At 44.0% G+C, this 11,722-nt stretch overlaps 4 protein-coding genes across 4 annotated transcripts; 2 read left to right on the top strand and 2 right to left on the bottom strand.

Moving 5' to 3' along the window:
- Positions 1–82: 82 nt before the first annotated feature.
- L203_106269 (uncharacterized protein) lies at positions 83–2,139 on the bottom strand (the record flags this gene model as incomplete). The annotated part of the gene is made up of 12 exons (XM_066215625.1): positions 83–196; positions 256–703; positions 768–823; positions 873–988; positions 1,059–1,294; positions 1,348–1,399; positions 1,449–1,585; positions 1,643–1,787; positions 1,842–1,905; positions 1,972–2,022; positions 2,069–2,081; positions 2,129–2,139. 12 exons carry the CDS (start codon positions 2,137–2,139, stop codon positions 83–85), a joined length of 1,443 nt encoding a protein of 480 aa, XP_066071722.1.
- A 203-nt stretch (positions 2,140–2,342) lies between these two features.
- L203_106268 (uncharacterized protein) lies at positions 2,343–3,831 on the top strand (the record flags this gene model as incomplete). The annotated part of the gene is made up of 4 exons (XM_066215624.1): positions 2,343–2,606; positions 2,732–2,978; positions 3,125–3,768; positions 3,826–3,831. The coding sequence occupies 4 exons, from the start codon at positions 2,343–2,345 to the stop codon at positions 3,829–3,831; spliced, it is 1,161 nt and encodes a 386-aa protein (XP_066071721.1).
- Positions 3,832–5,339: 1,508 nt separating this feature from the next.
- L203_106267 (glutamate-tRNA ligase) lies at positions 5,340–7,514 on the top strand (the record flags this gene model as incomplete). Its single annotated transcript, XM_066215623.1, has 9 exons — positions 5,340–5,588; positions 5,640–5,750; positions 5,801–6,019; positions 6,081–6,257; positions 6,310–6,459; positions 6,506–6,943; positions 6,991–7,108; positions 7,162–7,331; positions 7,389–7,514. 9 exons carry the CDS (start codon positions 5,340–5,342, stop codon positions 7,512–7,514), a joined length of 1,758 nt encoding a protein of 585 aa, XP_066071720.1.
- A 200-nt stretch (positions 7,515–7,714) lies between these two features.
- L203_106266 (uncharacterized protein) lies at positions 7,715–11,268 on the bottom strand (the record flags this gene model as incomplete). The annotated part of the gene is made up of 6 exons (XM_066215622.1): positions 7,715–9,152; positions 9,204–9,339; positions 9,395–9,584; positions 9,638–10,749; positions 10,802–10,936; positions 10,989–11,268. 6 exons carry the CDS (start codon positions 11,266–11,268, stop codon positions 7,715–7,717), a joined length of 3,291 nt encoding a protein of 1,096 aa, XP_066071719.1.
- Positions 11,269–11,722: the final 454 nt, after the last annotated feature.

Genomic DNA, 11,722 nt, shown 5'->3' with positions numbered 1-11,722 from the left:
ATCGCCGCCTTTGCTACTATTCTCTTATTTCATTGTTACGAACATTATTAGGACTTTCAAAGTGATGTATTGTATCAACGTGCTAATATGCCTTACCAACATCTCTCACTGCCCTATAGCTCTTCTTTATCTCTTTCTCTTTTCGCCGCGAATTAGTTCGATCGAGATCTCTCGCCTTGGCTCGGGGATCGATAACCTAGCAGGTGTTAGTTCTTCGTCTCTACTGTTTACGAAAACGAAGATTATGAGACCTACAGCATACTCATCTTCAGCTCGACGTGTAAGGTCTCTCTCGTCTACTTCAAATTTGAGCCGATGTCTCATCCATCCCACATCATCATCTATATCAAGTGCATCTCCTTCATCATACTCGCTTCTCTCCTTTTGCGTTTTTTCCATTTCATCCATTTCCCTATTCCTATCATTGAGTTCGTCTTCGGGCTCAGAGTCGCCCGCATCAGTGATCTTTTTTGTGAAATTTCTCATCTCTTTGAGTAAATCATCTTCATCGTTTCTCCCTCTTTTTTTCCCGGCCCTGACTGCCGCCCGACCCCTACTGCTTGCATATTTGGCAAGCTCTTCTTCTAGATATGATGGACCTTTAGGACGACGTGAGTCAGATTCAGAAGATGAGGCGGAGTCGCGGCGCTTGAGACGACGGAGATCTTCCTCCATCTGTTTGATTACGGCTTGGCGAGCAACACTATGTTATTTGACGAATGGTGAGCTTGGTAACGGTGTTTGGCAAGAGAAAGCGCGACGCATACGATGAGCCAGCTTTTTGAGCTTCATGTTGAGCTCTCACATCCTTCAAATCTGTCACCTAGCAGAATGTTAAAAATGTTCCCTCGTGAGAAAGCCAACGTATATACCTTTATCTCCCCTTTCCTCTCAGTGAACGATTTTCGACCAATGTCCTTCAAAGACTCTGGAGTTTCAATGTAGCTTACAGGCTTGGCCTTTGGCATAGGAGGCTCCGCCTCAATTACTATTCTACCAATCAATGTCTATAGCTTATCACCAAATCCAGAATCACCAGAGTGACGAAAAAAACTTACAATCTTGCCTTGTCATGCTTTTCTTTGATACAGCTTCCTCCTGAACCTCTTCTGCCTCTCCAAAGGAAAGTAGACCAGTATTTTTTTTTGCCTTCGCCCTCTTTTCCTTCTTTTCAATCTCTTTCTTCGCTTCCAATTTGGCAGCTTGTTGAGCACGACGCTCAGATGCTGTAATTCGAGGGACAATATCATCGAATGGGTTCTCTATAATGCGGATATCGCGAATCTTGGGAGGGCTTTCAAAGTGTTCAACACCATCTTTGGTAAGCATTTTCAAAACAAAACTTACACTAGCGGCCTTTCCTCTTTATCAATCTCAAGATTGCCGATGTTCAACACATCTATTCAAAGTATCAGTGCTGAAATGATGGTATGTGGATGAGTGAGTACTATAGATCGTGTTTCCCACCACTTTTCCAAATAGAGTATGTTTGGATGTAAGTTCAGGAGCAGCGTCCAGCGTAATGAAAAACTGGGATGTGTTTGTATTTCGAGCTTCGTTATTGGCCATACCCAATAAACCTCGTCTATGATTGCGTCAGCATGAAGCTTTCTTGAAAGTTATGCGCTTATAAATGTCTCACCGATTGAACTTTAGACGACCATGGATCTCATCTCCAAAAGGTTCGCCATAAAAGCTCTCACCGCCCATACCGGTTCCTGAGGGATCGCCCGTTTGAACAATGAATTTGGGAACAATCCTATGGAATATAACACCTTCATAATAGCCTGTAACATATGTGAGTACTTAATTGGCAATATTTGTGACTGCAAAGAGTGCACCTTCTAATGCCAATCCAATGAAATTGCGGACAGCTTTGGGAGTTTCTTTACCCCATAATTCAACCTTCAAATTCGTTAGCCTTTCGTGGTTTGGTGTAATAGAAGGGCAGGTATAAGCCATAATATTGACCTCGATTTCGCCCGCTGTCGTTTCAATGATAACTTTGCCGTTTGTAGCTGGCTTCGCCAATGTTTAGAAGGGTCACAAGATTATTTGCTTGTCTCACCTCAGTCGCATATCTAATCCAGGGTAAGCATGTAGTTTTTCGGCATATTATTCTACTCACAAATTGCTCATAGCTATTATTCAGGAGTTGCCAGATAATTGTCAAAACAACAGATACAGAAGGAGACAGACAGAGGAATAGAAAAAGTCGTGACGTGTAAGCATAACGCGCCACTTCGGTGTTCAGCGGGAAATCTCTTACATGTTGCTGTTGTTCTATTTCGCGACATAAATTACTAAATTCACTCGATTGATCATCTCCTTACTCGATAAAAATGTCCCAAGGCCTTACTAGACGTCGTCAAGGCCAGTCTTCAGCCGTTCCATCTACCTCTACGTTTGACTCACCCACTGTACCTCCGTCGCCTCGCCCTGGCTCCTCATCCACTGTCACAGGCCGAGATACAGGAGGAGCTTTTGAAGGCAGAGGAAAGGTTGCATATGATCCAAGAGATTTTGAGAACAATGATGAGAAAGACAGTTCGCCAAGGTTGACTCTTATGGAGGAGGTTCTGTTGTTGGGGTTGAAAGACAAGGCTGTGAGTTGTGGTTGTGCTTTGCGCAAGGATCAACAACGCTCTAAATTTTTGTCGAGAGACATGACAATGACCGAGGAGGCCACTAATAATTGTTTCATGCGTCCAAACTGCTGACAATAGCTTAGGGTTACCTCTCCTTCTGGAATGACAACATATCTTACGCTCTTCGAGGCTGCATCCTCATCGAACTGGCTCTACGCGGCCGCATCGCGATGGTTCGAGACCCATCGCGTCGGCGTCTAGCCTTGTCAGATAGACTGATAGAAGTAATTGATGACAGACAAACCGGAGAGACTATTCTGGATGAAGCTTTAAAGATGATCAAAAGTAGTGAAAAGTATGGAGCGGGTGCTTGGGTCGACCTGATGAGTGGTAAGTCTTTCACTTACATCTTATGAGAAAACTATCTCTATAGCTGGAGATCTAGTTGGGCTTATCACTTCGGCGAAAGCCCTCTTATTTCCCTGCTGGGAATTTGGTCTTGAATCTTTGATAAGTACTTATTGACTTTTCTTCAGGTGAAACATGGAATGTCATGAAAATAGGCTATCAACTTAAACAAGTGCGGGAACGCCTTGCTAAAGGTCTTGTCGATAAAGGCGTCCTTCGCACCGAGAAGCGCAATTTTCTTCTCTTCGACATGGCTACCCACCCTATTGCGGACCTGTCTGCTAAAGACGATGTCTTGCGTCGTGTATTGGCTTTGCTTACTGCGAAAACGGCTGCCATCCCTCCACAAGCATTGCATAAAGAGAATGTCAAATACCGGCATATGAGGGCTATTGTCTTGGTCTGTGCAGCCTATGCTTCAAGTGTATTAGAAAATGCTCTACAGCGGCTGTCTTATGACAGTAGGGAAGCAGCTTTTGCGCGATGTGACGACATTCTTGCCGAGTTCTCTACTTGGCCTTTCGGCCAATCCATCACAGCTTCTGGTCCTGTTGCTATTGGTTCTGCATCTGGACGCCGGCGAGAAAGCTCTTCAGCCAGCCGTGAGAGTGTGCAAGAGCTTGTCAGGGAAGTCAGAAAAGAAATGGCTGAACCCTCCAAGAGTACAGAGGATAGAGATGTTGTAACAAAAGGCGGACAGGATGATCAAGAAGAGCTGCGTTTTGAGGTTATTGCAACCGTATTAGAAATCTTTGGGCGAATGGATAGCTTGGTCCGTCTATCCGTCACTATTCTTGTTGTTTACTTGCTGATGCGCCTAATGTAATAGCTGTAAGACCTGTAACGAACGAATGTACTATACTCCTACTCCAAGCTTAGTTTGCTCTCTGCTCGAGATATATATCACGGGATATACACCGCCTTGATTAGATTTTCTTCCTACAAGCACTCTTGACTCACTTCCACACTTGTTGTCGACTACAAAGGGATATGCTACTCTATGGATACTATTAGGCTGGGGGCTTGTGCTTTCTACTCTATCAATGGTACCAATCCAAGATTATGGTCTTATTTTGAGAGGTGGTCTGGTGTAACTATGGTACACAACTGACGATTTATATGTGAGGTGCTAATCTAATTAATGATTAAGCTCTATTGACTTAAAGACGCTCGTCCCACTTGCAAACTCAGATGCTGACACATCGCCCTCGCCATCTCATGATATGAGATCAACGTAACGCCTATGGACCAATGAATTTTTTAGGTGCAAATAGCAAATGTTGAAGAGTCATTGCTGGGCTAATGGCATGATAGTGGATCTGATACCAGAAAGAGTAAATATATCAACAACGAATTGTAAGATAGATTCTCAGCGCCTTTTTAGGCAGTGGATGACAGGGTTGCTGCAAGTTAATTCAAACAGATGAGAGTTTGGCACTCATAGCATCTAATAGATGACAGTGTATCAATTCCAACTTGAAGAGTTGCTCAAACAATACTTGCGAGGAAAACTGGTCAAAGTGCTATTCTTACAACAGTGTGGCTTGAAAGCAAGCATTCTGCCGATAGGGCGATGGCCACGGTATACCACTGAGAAGGGCTTAATAGGGATCGTTGGGTCAGTGGCATATCCATCCGATTGTTTATCAAAACGCCCAGCTCAACGATCTTGTAGAGAAATTTCAATAGTATCTGAAGGGTGTCATCGTCCAAGCATATACCAGTTTGTTTTAACTTGCAATCGCTGATCGTTTGAGCCTCAATGCCAAATCTTCACAAGCAAGTTTCGGCTTGAAGTCTGTCACAACGTCGCACAGCATCTCATCTCAGTCAGGCTTACAGATAGCCATAGTCTGTTTCTAGTTTGTCTTACTGAGAATGATAATACCTTTATTAGTCGTGCAGCAGCTTATAAAACGGTAGAATATCCATGTCGATATTGACATAGCAGCCCGAGCCCTTTCCTGTAGAACCTCAATTGAAGGATAGTTGTATGTGATGTATCGAGCAATACCTGAGGCAATAAAGTGTCAGAAATTGAATTATGTGTGGGGGACTCAATGTAACTTAACTGAGAAATGTCTAACTGGAATAGACAAAGATAACTATTCAGATTAATTTCTTAGGAAGCTATGAACAAGTCCTTCCTTATGTCTTTTCACCTTCCCCTCTCCATCACCCTGACAAAGAAACGTTCGGATTCTTTGTTTCTATCGATGAAATAAAATCAGTCGCGTGGCAAAGAAAAAGTGATGACATCGATACTTTTTAATTTTAATTTTCTTTATTACATTTTAATATTAATATTAATGCAAACTATAACAATTTTCGCCTTTCAAAATCATGTACCGATCATCCCAGCCTTGTGTTCGTCAATTGCCCAACATATCACAATGCCGACTAACTCGCCCATCTCATTCTCTTCCTTTTCATGCCGTCCCAGCTAATAATACAACAAATGCTCGTCTGCGTTTTGCTCCTTCACCTACTGGCCATTTGCACCTGGGAGGTCTTCGAACCGCACTTTTTAATCACATATTGGCCAAAAAATGGAAGGGGAAATGGCTTTTGAGGATTGAGGATACAGATAGAGTCAGTTGACAGTGTATCACTGAGTATAGGAATGCTCATGTTAGCCAATAGGCAAGATATACTGAAGGTGCAGTGGAAAGTGTGAGGAGTGCTCTGTTATGGGCCGGCTTAGAATATGATGAAGGAGTAGGCGTCGGCGGGTCTTTTGGTCCTTATGCTCAAGTTCGTGATTTAAAATCGGAATGTTGAAGAAAGCTTAGTAATTTTTGCAGTCAGATAGACTAGACATCTATCATCATTACACAAAAGAGCTTCTGTTACGAGGCGAGGCATATGAATGTTTTTGTTCCCTGCAGGAGTTGGAACTCATCAAATTATCCTTGACAAAGCAAGGTTTACAGCATAGTTATGATGGACGCTGTCGACATCTTTCTGAAGAGGAAGTAACTCGAAGGAAACGTTTAGGGCACAAGTATATTGTACGATTCAAAGTGCGTGGTCTCCTACGGAAAAGGTAGACTGAAGTGAAAGTGGCTCAAGCTGCACGTATAGAATACTCCAGGAAAGCTCGATTTTCCGCCTGATATGATATTTGGCGACCACCAACCAAATGCCGTCATTGGCCCTGATGATTTCGTACTGCTCAAATCAGACGGCTGGCCTACATACCACCTGGCTAGTGTCATCGATGACCATTTGATGGAAATCACACATGTGCTTCGAGGAGAAGTGAGCACGATAATGGTTATGTAGTACGTGCGCTAAAACGTTTTACTATAAGGAATGGCTTCCTTCCATTCCCAAGCATCATAGGCTATATCAAGCCTTCGGATGGGTTCCTCCTCAATTCGCGCACCTTCCCCTTTTGTGTAACCCTGATGGAACTAAGTTAAGCAAAAGACGTGGTGATACTTTTGTACAGCATTACAAGGTCGGTATTATCTCCACTCGAAACAGAGAGTCTGATTCTGTTATAGAGATTGGGTTATGAGCCTGAGGCTCTTCTCAACTTCTTAGCCTTGATGGGATGGGATTATCATTCCGCTCTGGAATCCTCATCTCAGCTCAATCTGGATCCTCATCTCCGCATTGACGGTCACTCGCTGTACGAGCTTTTTACTCTCCCTCAACTTATCGCGGCTTTTGACCCTTCACATATCAATCATCGGAAAGCCGCTGTCAATCAGAGCAAATTAGATTTTCTGAATAAACTACACTTAAGGAGAAAGGCGGGAAGGTTAGATAAGGGTGGGTTGATAGTTGAAGTTGGCAAGATTAGCCATAGACACGATACGACCGAAAGAGATATCCTTGTGAAAAGGTTTCAATCGTTGTTGCGCGAAGAAACAGCCTTAAAAGGTTGCAAATCAATTGACGATCTAAATTTTGTGGGCAAAGTTTTTGACGCTGAACTAGTAAGTGGTCATATAAATATGGAGAACGCTGAAACATCTTTTGGTAGCCGCGGACGACCATCCTACCTGAGATGCCATTACATTCCATCTTTTACTTCTTATCTCCTACATACACTTGTCAGGAATCCCAGTCGATTCTGAGTACTCTCAATCTTCGTCTCTACTGTAAATCTCATACTTTCAGTCGCTTCTGTATATGATTACTGACAACGGGAAAGGCCAATATGCTCATCTTTTCGCTGATACCCTTGAAAGTCATGCAGATGCAGCCAGTGGCGTTGATGAAGATCTTGTATGGAGTGTTATTCGCAAAATAATGGAAATATCTGGAGCAACGAAGAAAAGCCAACTGTTAATTCCTATCAGACACGCTTTGACAGAGAGAAGAGTGAGTATATATTTGCGCATGATATGTCACCTTTGCAAGAGATAACGAGTGATTCAGCAAGGGCCAAGTATTCCTGAACTTGTTGTTGTCCTTGGTCTCGACGAAAGTTTAAGTCGACTAAGGAGAGGTGAAGAGTTCGTTCGCAATCAAGATTTAGCCCGTAGAGAACGGCATAATGAGTAACATTTTGATTCGGACTCAACCTGTGTTAGTCTTTAAATTTACAATCGTATGCATAAGTGTGTCGTGAAAGTATATCATGTCTGACAAATGACTGCCAAATATAAGCAAAGCTACAAAAGAATCATACTGGACCCAAACAAAAAGAAGAAAATAATAATCAATCACACTTTCGCTCATTGCTCCGCCCAACACGATTGCGATCATTCATTCCCACCGAGTTTCATTAATGCTTTCAAGCTTTTTGCAACCCCAAAGCTTGCACTAGCAATCTGCTGCCTCAAGTTTTTCTCGAAGCCTTGTTGACCACCTTGTTTACCCATTTCCTGAGCTTCGCTCAATTTGTTGGTATTGGTAACCAGATCTCTCAATAAATCATCCCCTTGTGCCCTCAATGAGCTGGGAAGAGCATTTGTAGATACAGCTACGATAGACGATGCTATAGCAATAACTTCCGAGAGGTGCTCGTTCAAAGCTGAAGGCGACGAGTTTGTGCGGATGGAGGCAAGAAGGTTTTGAATCGAGTTTACAAGCAAAGATGATTGGGCATTCAAATATGGTCTCAGATCCTCCCACTCTCGTCCGTCATCATCTCTATCATCTTGTATCACTTCAACGGCATTGAAAGACTGGGCCGAGCCAAGTGCAGTCATAGGGCCATTGCTACTTGCGGTCGCCGTAGATCCTAAGCTTTCCCTTTCGTCCTTGCGCACGCCGTCAATAGGACGACTAGGTGTTTTCGATTCCACGAAGGCGTTAGGTGAACGGTCAGTCATTAATGTAGACTTCCGGTCAAGTTCAAAAGAATCAGAGCGGGAAGTTGAAGTGGAATGAAAAGAGTCCATGCGACGATTGGTTGGTTTTGAATTTTGAGGGCCGGTCGACTGCGGAGTAGCGATGAGAGGAAGGCTATGCGTGGGTGGAGATGCCACAGACACGGGTGTAGAAACCGGATTAGTTGCAGACTGGGGCTGTGAAGCGACAGATGGGGATCGATAAGAGCTAGGAGGAACGGAGCCATCGGGCTTAGCTGTGAATAATTCTGTGGGATTTGAGGTCCTGCTGGAATCATGCTCCACATCATTTCTTGAAGCCGGCCTCGAAGTTCCTCTGGCATTTTGTTTCTCCGGTGTAGGCTGATTGATCACGACTTCTGGTCCTCTACTTTCAAACCGTCTTTCCGCCCGACTCTCTGACCTACTCTGAGAACGCTCTCCAGTTCCACTATCAGATCTGCTTTCGGAACGATAATTGGTTTCCCACGTCTCATTCACTCTCTCTGCGTCTCTATCTCGATCAACCGTCTCTTTAATGTTTAAATGACTACTAATCCTCTTTAAATCCTTGTTGCTTCGCCTGATTTTGAGAAGCTTGATGATTTCCACAACGTTAGCGCTCAAATGACCTGCAGCGGCATCAAGCAAAGAGACTGGGGAGAGGCCCGAGGCCATTGCGTGATTACGAGCAACCTGCATGAGGTTGTTGAGACGGGTGGTGGATTCGTACTTAAGGGATTCGAGACGGGAAACATTGACATCGAGATTAGGCTTCGCCTCAAAGGTTTTGACGTCTTTGCCTATGGATGTGATTGCTTCAACTATGGCCTTCATAGCGGGCAAAACACTAGAGGGAGCTGATGACCTTTTGACAACTGTTAGGAGGACCATGCTTCGCGAATTAAAGTGGACTTACCTGGCCGCAGAAAGCAAATTGTCAATGGAACTCTGGAAGTCTGAGACATTCACATCGGTTATATTGCCATCCGGAGAAGCAGGAAGATGATCGTCTGTGACAGGCTTGACAAGTGTTGCAAACATTGTAGAGGTAGCTTCACAAGTTCGAGTTAACGCTAGCCCATTTATAAAGACATTTGCTCAACACACCTTTTAAATTACGAAGCTCAACTCTGACAGCATCATATTTTCGCTTATATTCGGAGACTTTCTTCTCCATCTGATTAATATGTGCAGCATCATGCTCCCGTTCAGCTACAAGCTCATCATTGCGCATTGAAAGCACATTTATCTCATCTACAAGAGATTGGAGCTCATCCCTGATGTCGCCCACAGCTTGCTGTGTAGCTATATCAACACAACTCTATATTTTCCGTCTTGCTAGGAACTCACGCTGCCGTCATGAACTCTTCCGACTTCGTCCTCAAGAACTGCCTTCTCGTTCTCCAATCGTCTACATTCATCCTCTAGCTGTTCACACCTTTCTCTCCATTGGGCGATATCTTGTTCAGCACTAACATTAGTCTGATCAATATGCTGTCTAGCAGCATCCGTTTGATCCCTAGCTAGATCGAGGTCATGTTGTAGAGCGCGAATAGTTGAAGCATGCGTTGCAGCTTGCTTTTTAAGAACTCTCACTTCCTCATCCCGTTCCAGTCTCATTGTCCGTTCTTGATTTTCGGCCATTTTTGCCTCATCCCGATCTTGCTCAGCAGCATATAACCTTTTATCGAGTCCGGATATCTTAAGGTCATATTCAGATCTCAATTTTTTTTCTCTTTCTTCATTCAATGAAGTATGACGATTGTCGAAACCCGACTCCTGACGGCTATCCGACCTTGCCGAATTTGGATTGGAACGACTACCAGGTCGTACAGTATTCCATGACTTGTCACCATCTCTGGATGGCGTAATACCATATGATGAAGAATCCCTCCCGGAGCTTTCTCCACGAGACACAACACTTGTTCTCATCATGTCAACAGTGCTATCCCGCGCATATGGTACCTCGATATCTTCTTCTCTCAGTTTGCTTTTGCTAGGAACGACCACATCATTTGTAGCGGCCATAGCATTACCTCTTGTCTTATTGCTCGTGCCTCTATCATCAAGAAACTCCTCCTCTGGCTCGCTCTGCTGCTGGCGACCATTTTTGTCAGTAGAAGGCCGAGAACGATGTGTGCTAGTGGACATGTTGCGAGATCCCTGGCGCTGATGAGTTGAAGACGACATCAGACGAGACGCGCTGGTTGGCGGTGGAGTAGGGGATGACCGGGTAGATTGAGTACGAGAATGCGAAGAAACCGAGGGCCGGGGTCCTGGCGCTGGCGGTTCTTCGTAGATAGGCTGAGCCTCTTCACGATCGAAATCTGGGAAACGTCGCCGCAATTCATAAAAGACGTCACTGGCGAGATCTTTGAATCTATTGCTGGGAAGTGTTGCCAGCTTTTGTCTAGCTTGGTTTCGTTTAGGATGAAAATCTTCCCGTACTGGTAAGAAAGGAGCTAGAGCAATATCTGGTCAAACCATTTCTGATGCAATCACAACCAAACTCACTTATCCCCTCTTCTCCATTTTCAGCAGCTATACGTCGTACGAGCTCATCGTAAACATCGGTAGAAAGCTCCTGAAACTGCAGTTTTGTCAAGCGAGTGAGTTTCTCTCGAGCAGACGCTCTCGCCGAAGGAGACTCTGATTGCACAAGATTCAGAGCTGTTCCAACGACGCGTACAAACCCACCCACCTCTTTCAATCCATGTCTTTAAAAAATCTTTTAGCGCTTTCCAATGCACCCTTGCCACCTCTCTACTTTCTCCTTTCTTCTCACTCGTTTTTAGACCAGATCCGCTTCTCGATGGCGCACTGGCTGAACCGTAGGCTGAGGATGTTGCGGACAACTGTCGATTGGGTGGCGCTCCGGAAAAAGATTGTGAACCATACTGGGAATAGCCTAAGGATGAAGGTGTAGTCGGTGAGGGGGAAACAGGATAGGATGGGGCAGCAAACGGTCTTGGAGTGGCCATTGACATGGAACTTGATGTATTTCAGTGAAAAAGACGTGAATTGGGTATAGTTTGAGGATATATATCAACAAAAGTCGTTGGCGGTCGTCCTTATTGAGCGTACTGCTGTTGGATGGAATGCTATGAACTACGCATTCTTTGAAGATGGAAATATAAATAAATAAACAATGAAAAGAAAGAAAAGAAGTAAAAGAAAGAAAAGATCGAATAATTCGCGGCCCTTTTCTTTTTATTTATGTTTTTATAAATAATTTTAAAGTTGTGTTTACATTTACAACGACTAACCATTATTCTATACATTTTGCTGACCCACTACAGCCAGATGGAGCGTAGAAGTTGTTTAAAGGGGTTGAAAGACATTGGTAAGTATGCTTTCCTTTGGCAAACTCTATGCTGAAACACTCATTGTCAGGCAAATACAAACCAGCAAGTCATTTGGAGGCATATAGACATA

Source organism: Cryptococcus depauperatus, chromosome 8, assembly GCF_001720195.1.
Source record: "Cryptococcus depauperatus CBS 7841 chromosome 8, complete sequence".
Lineage (NCBI taxonomy): Eukaryota > Fungi > Basidiomycota > Tremellomycetes > Tremellales > Cryptococcaceae > Cryptococcus > Cryptococcus depauperatus.
The sequence above is the reverse complement of the archived record's forward strand: the minus strand, read 5'-3'. Positions and strand labels throughout refer to the sequence as shown.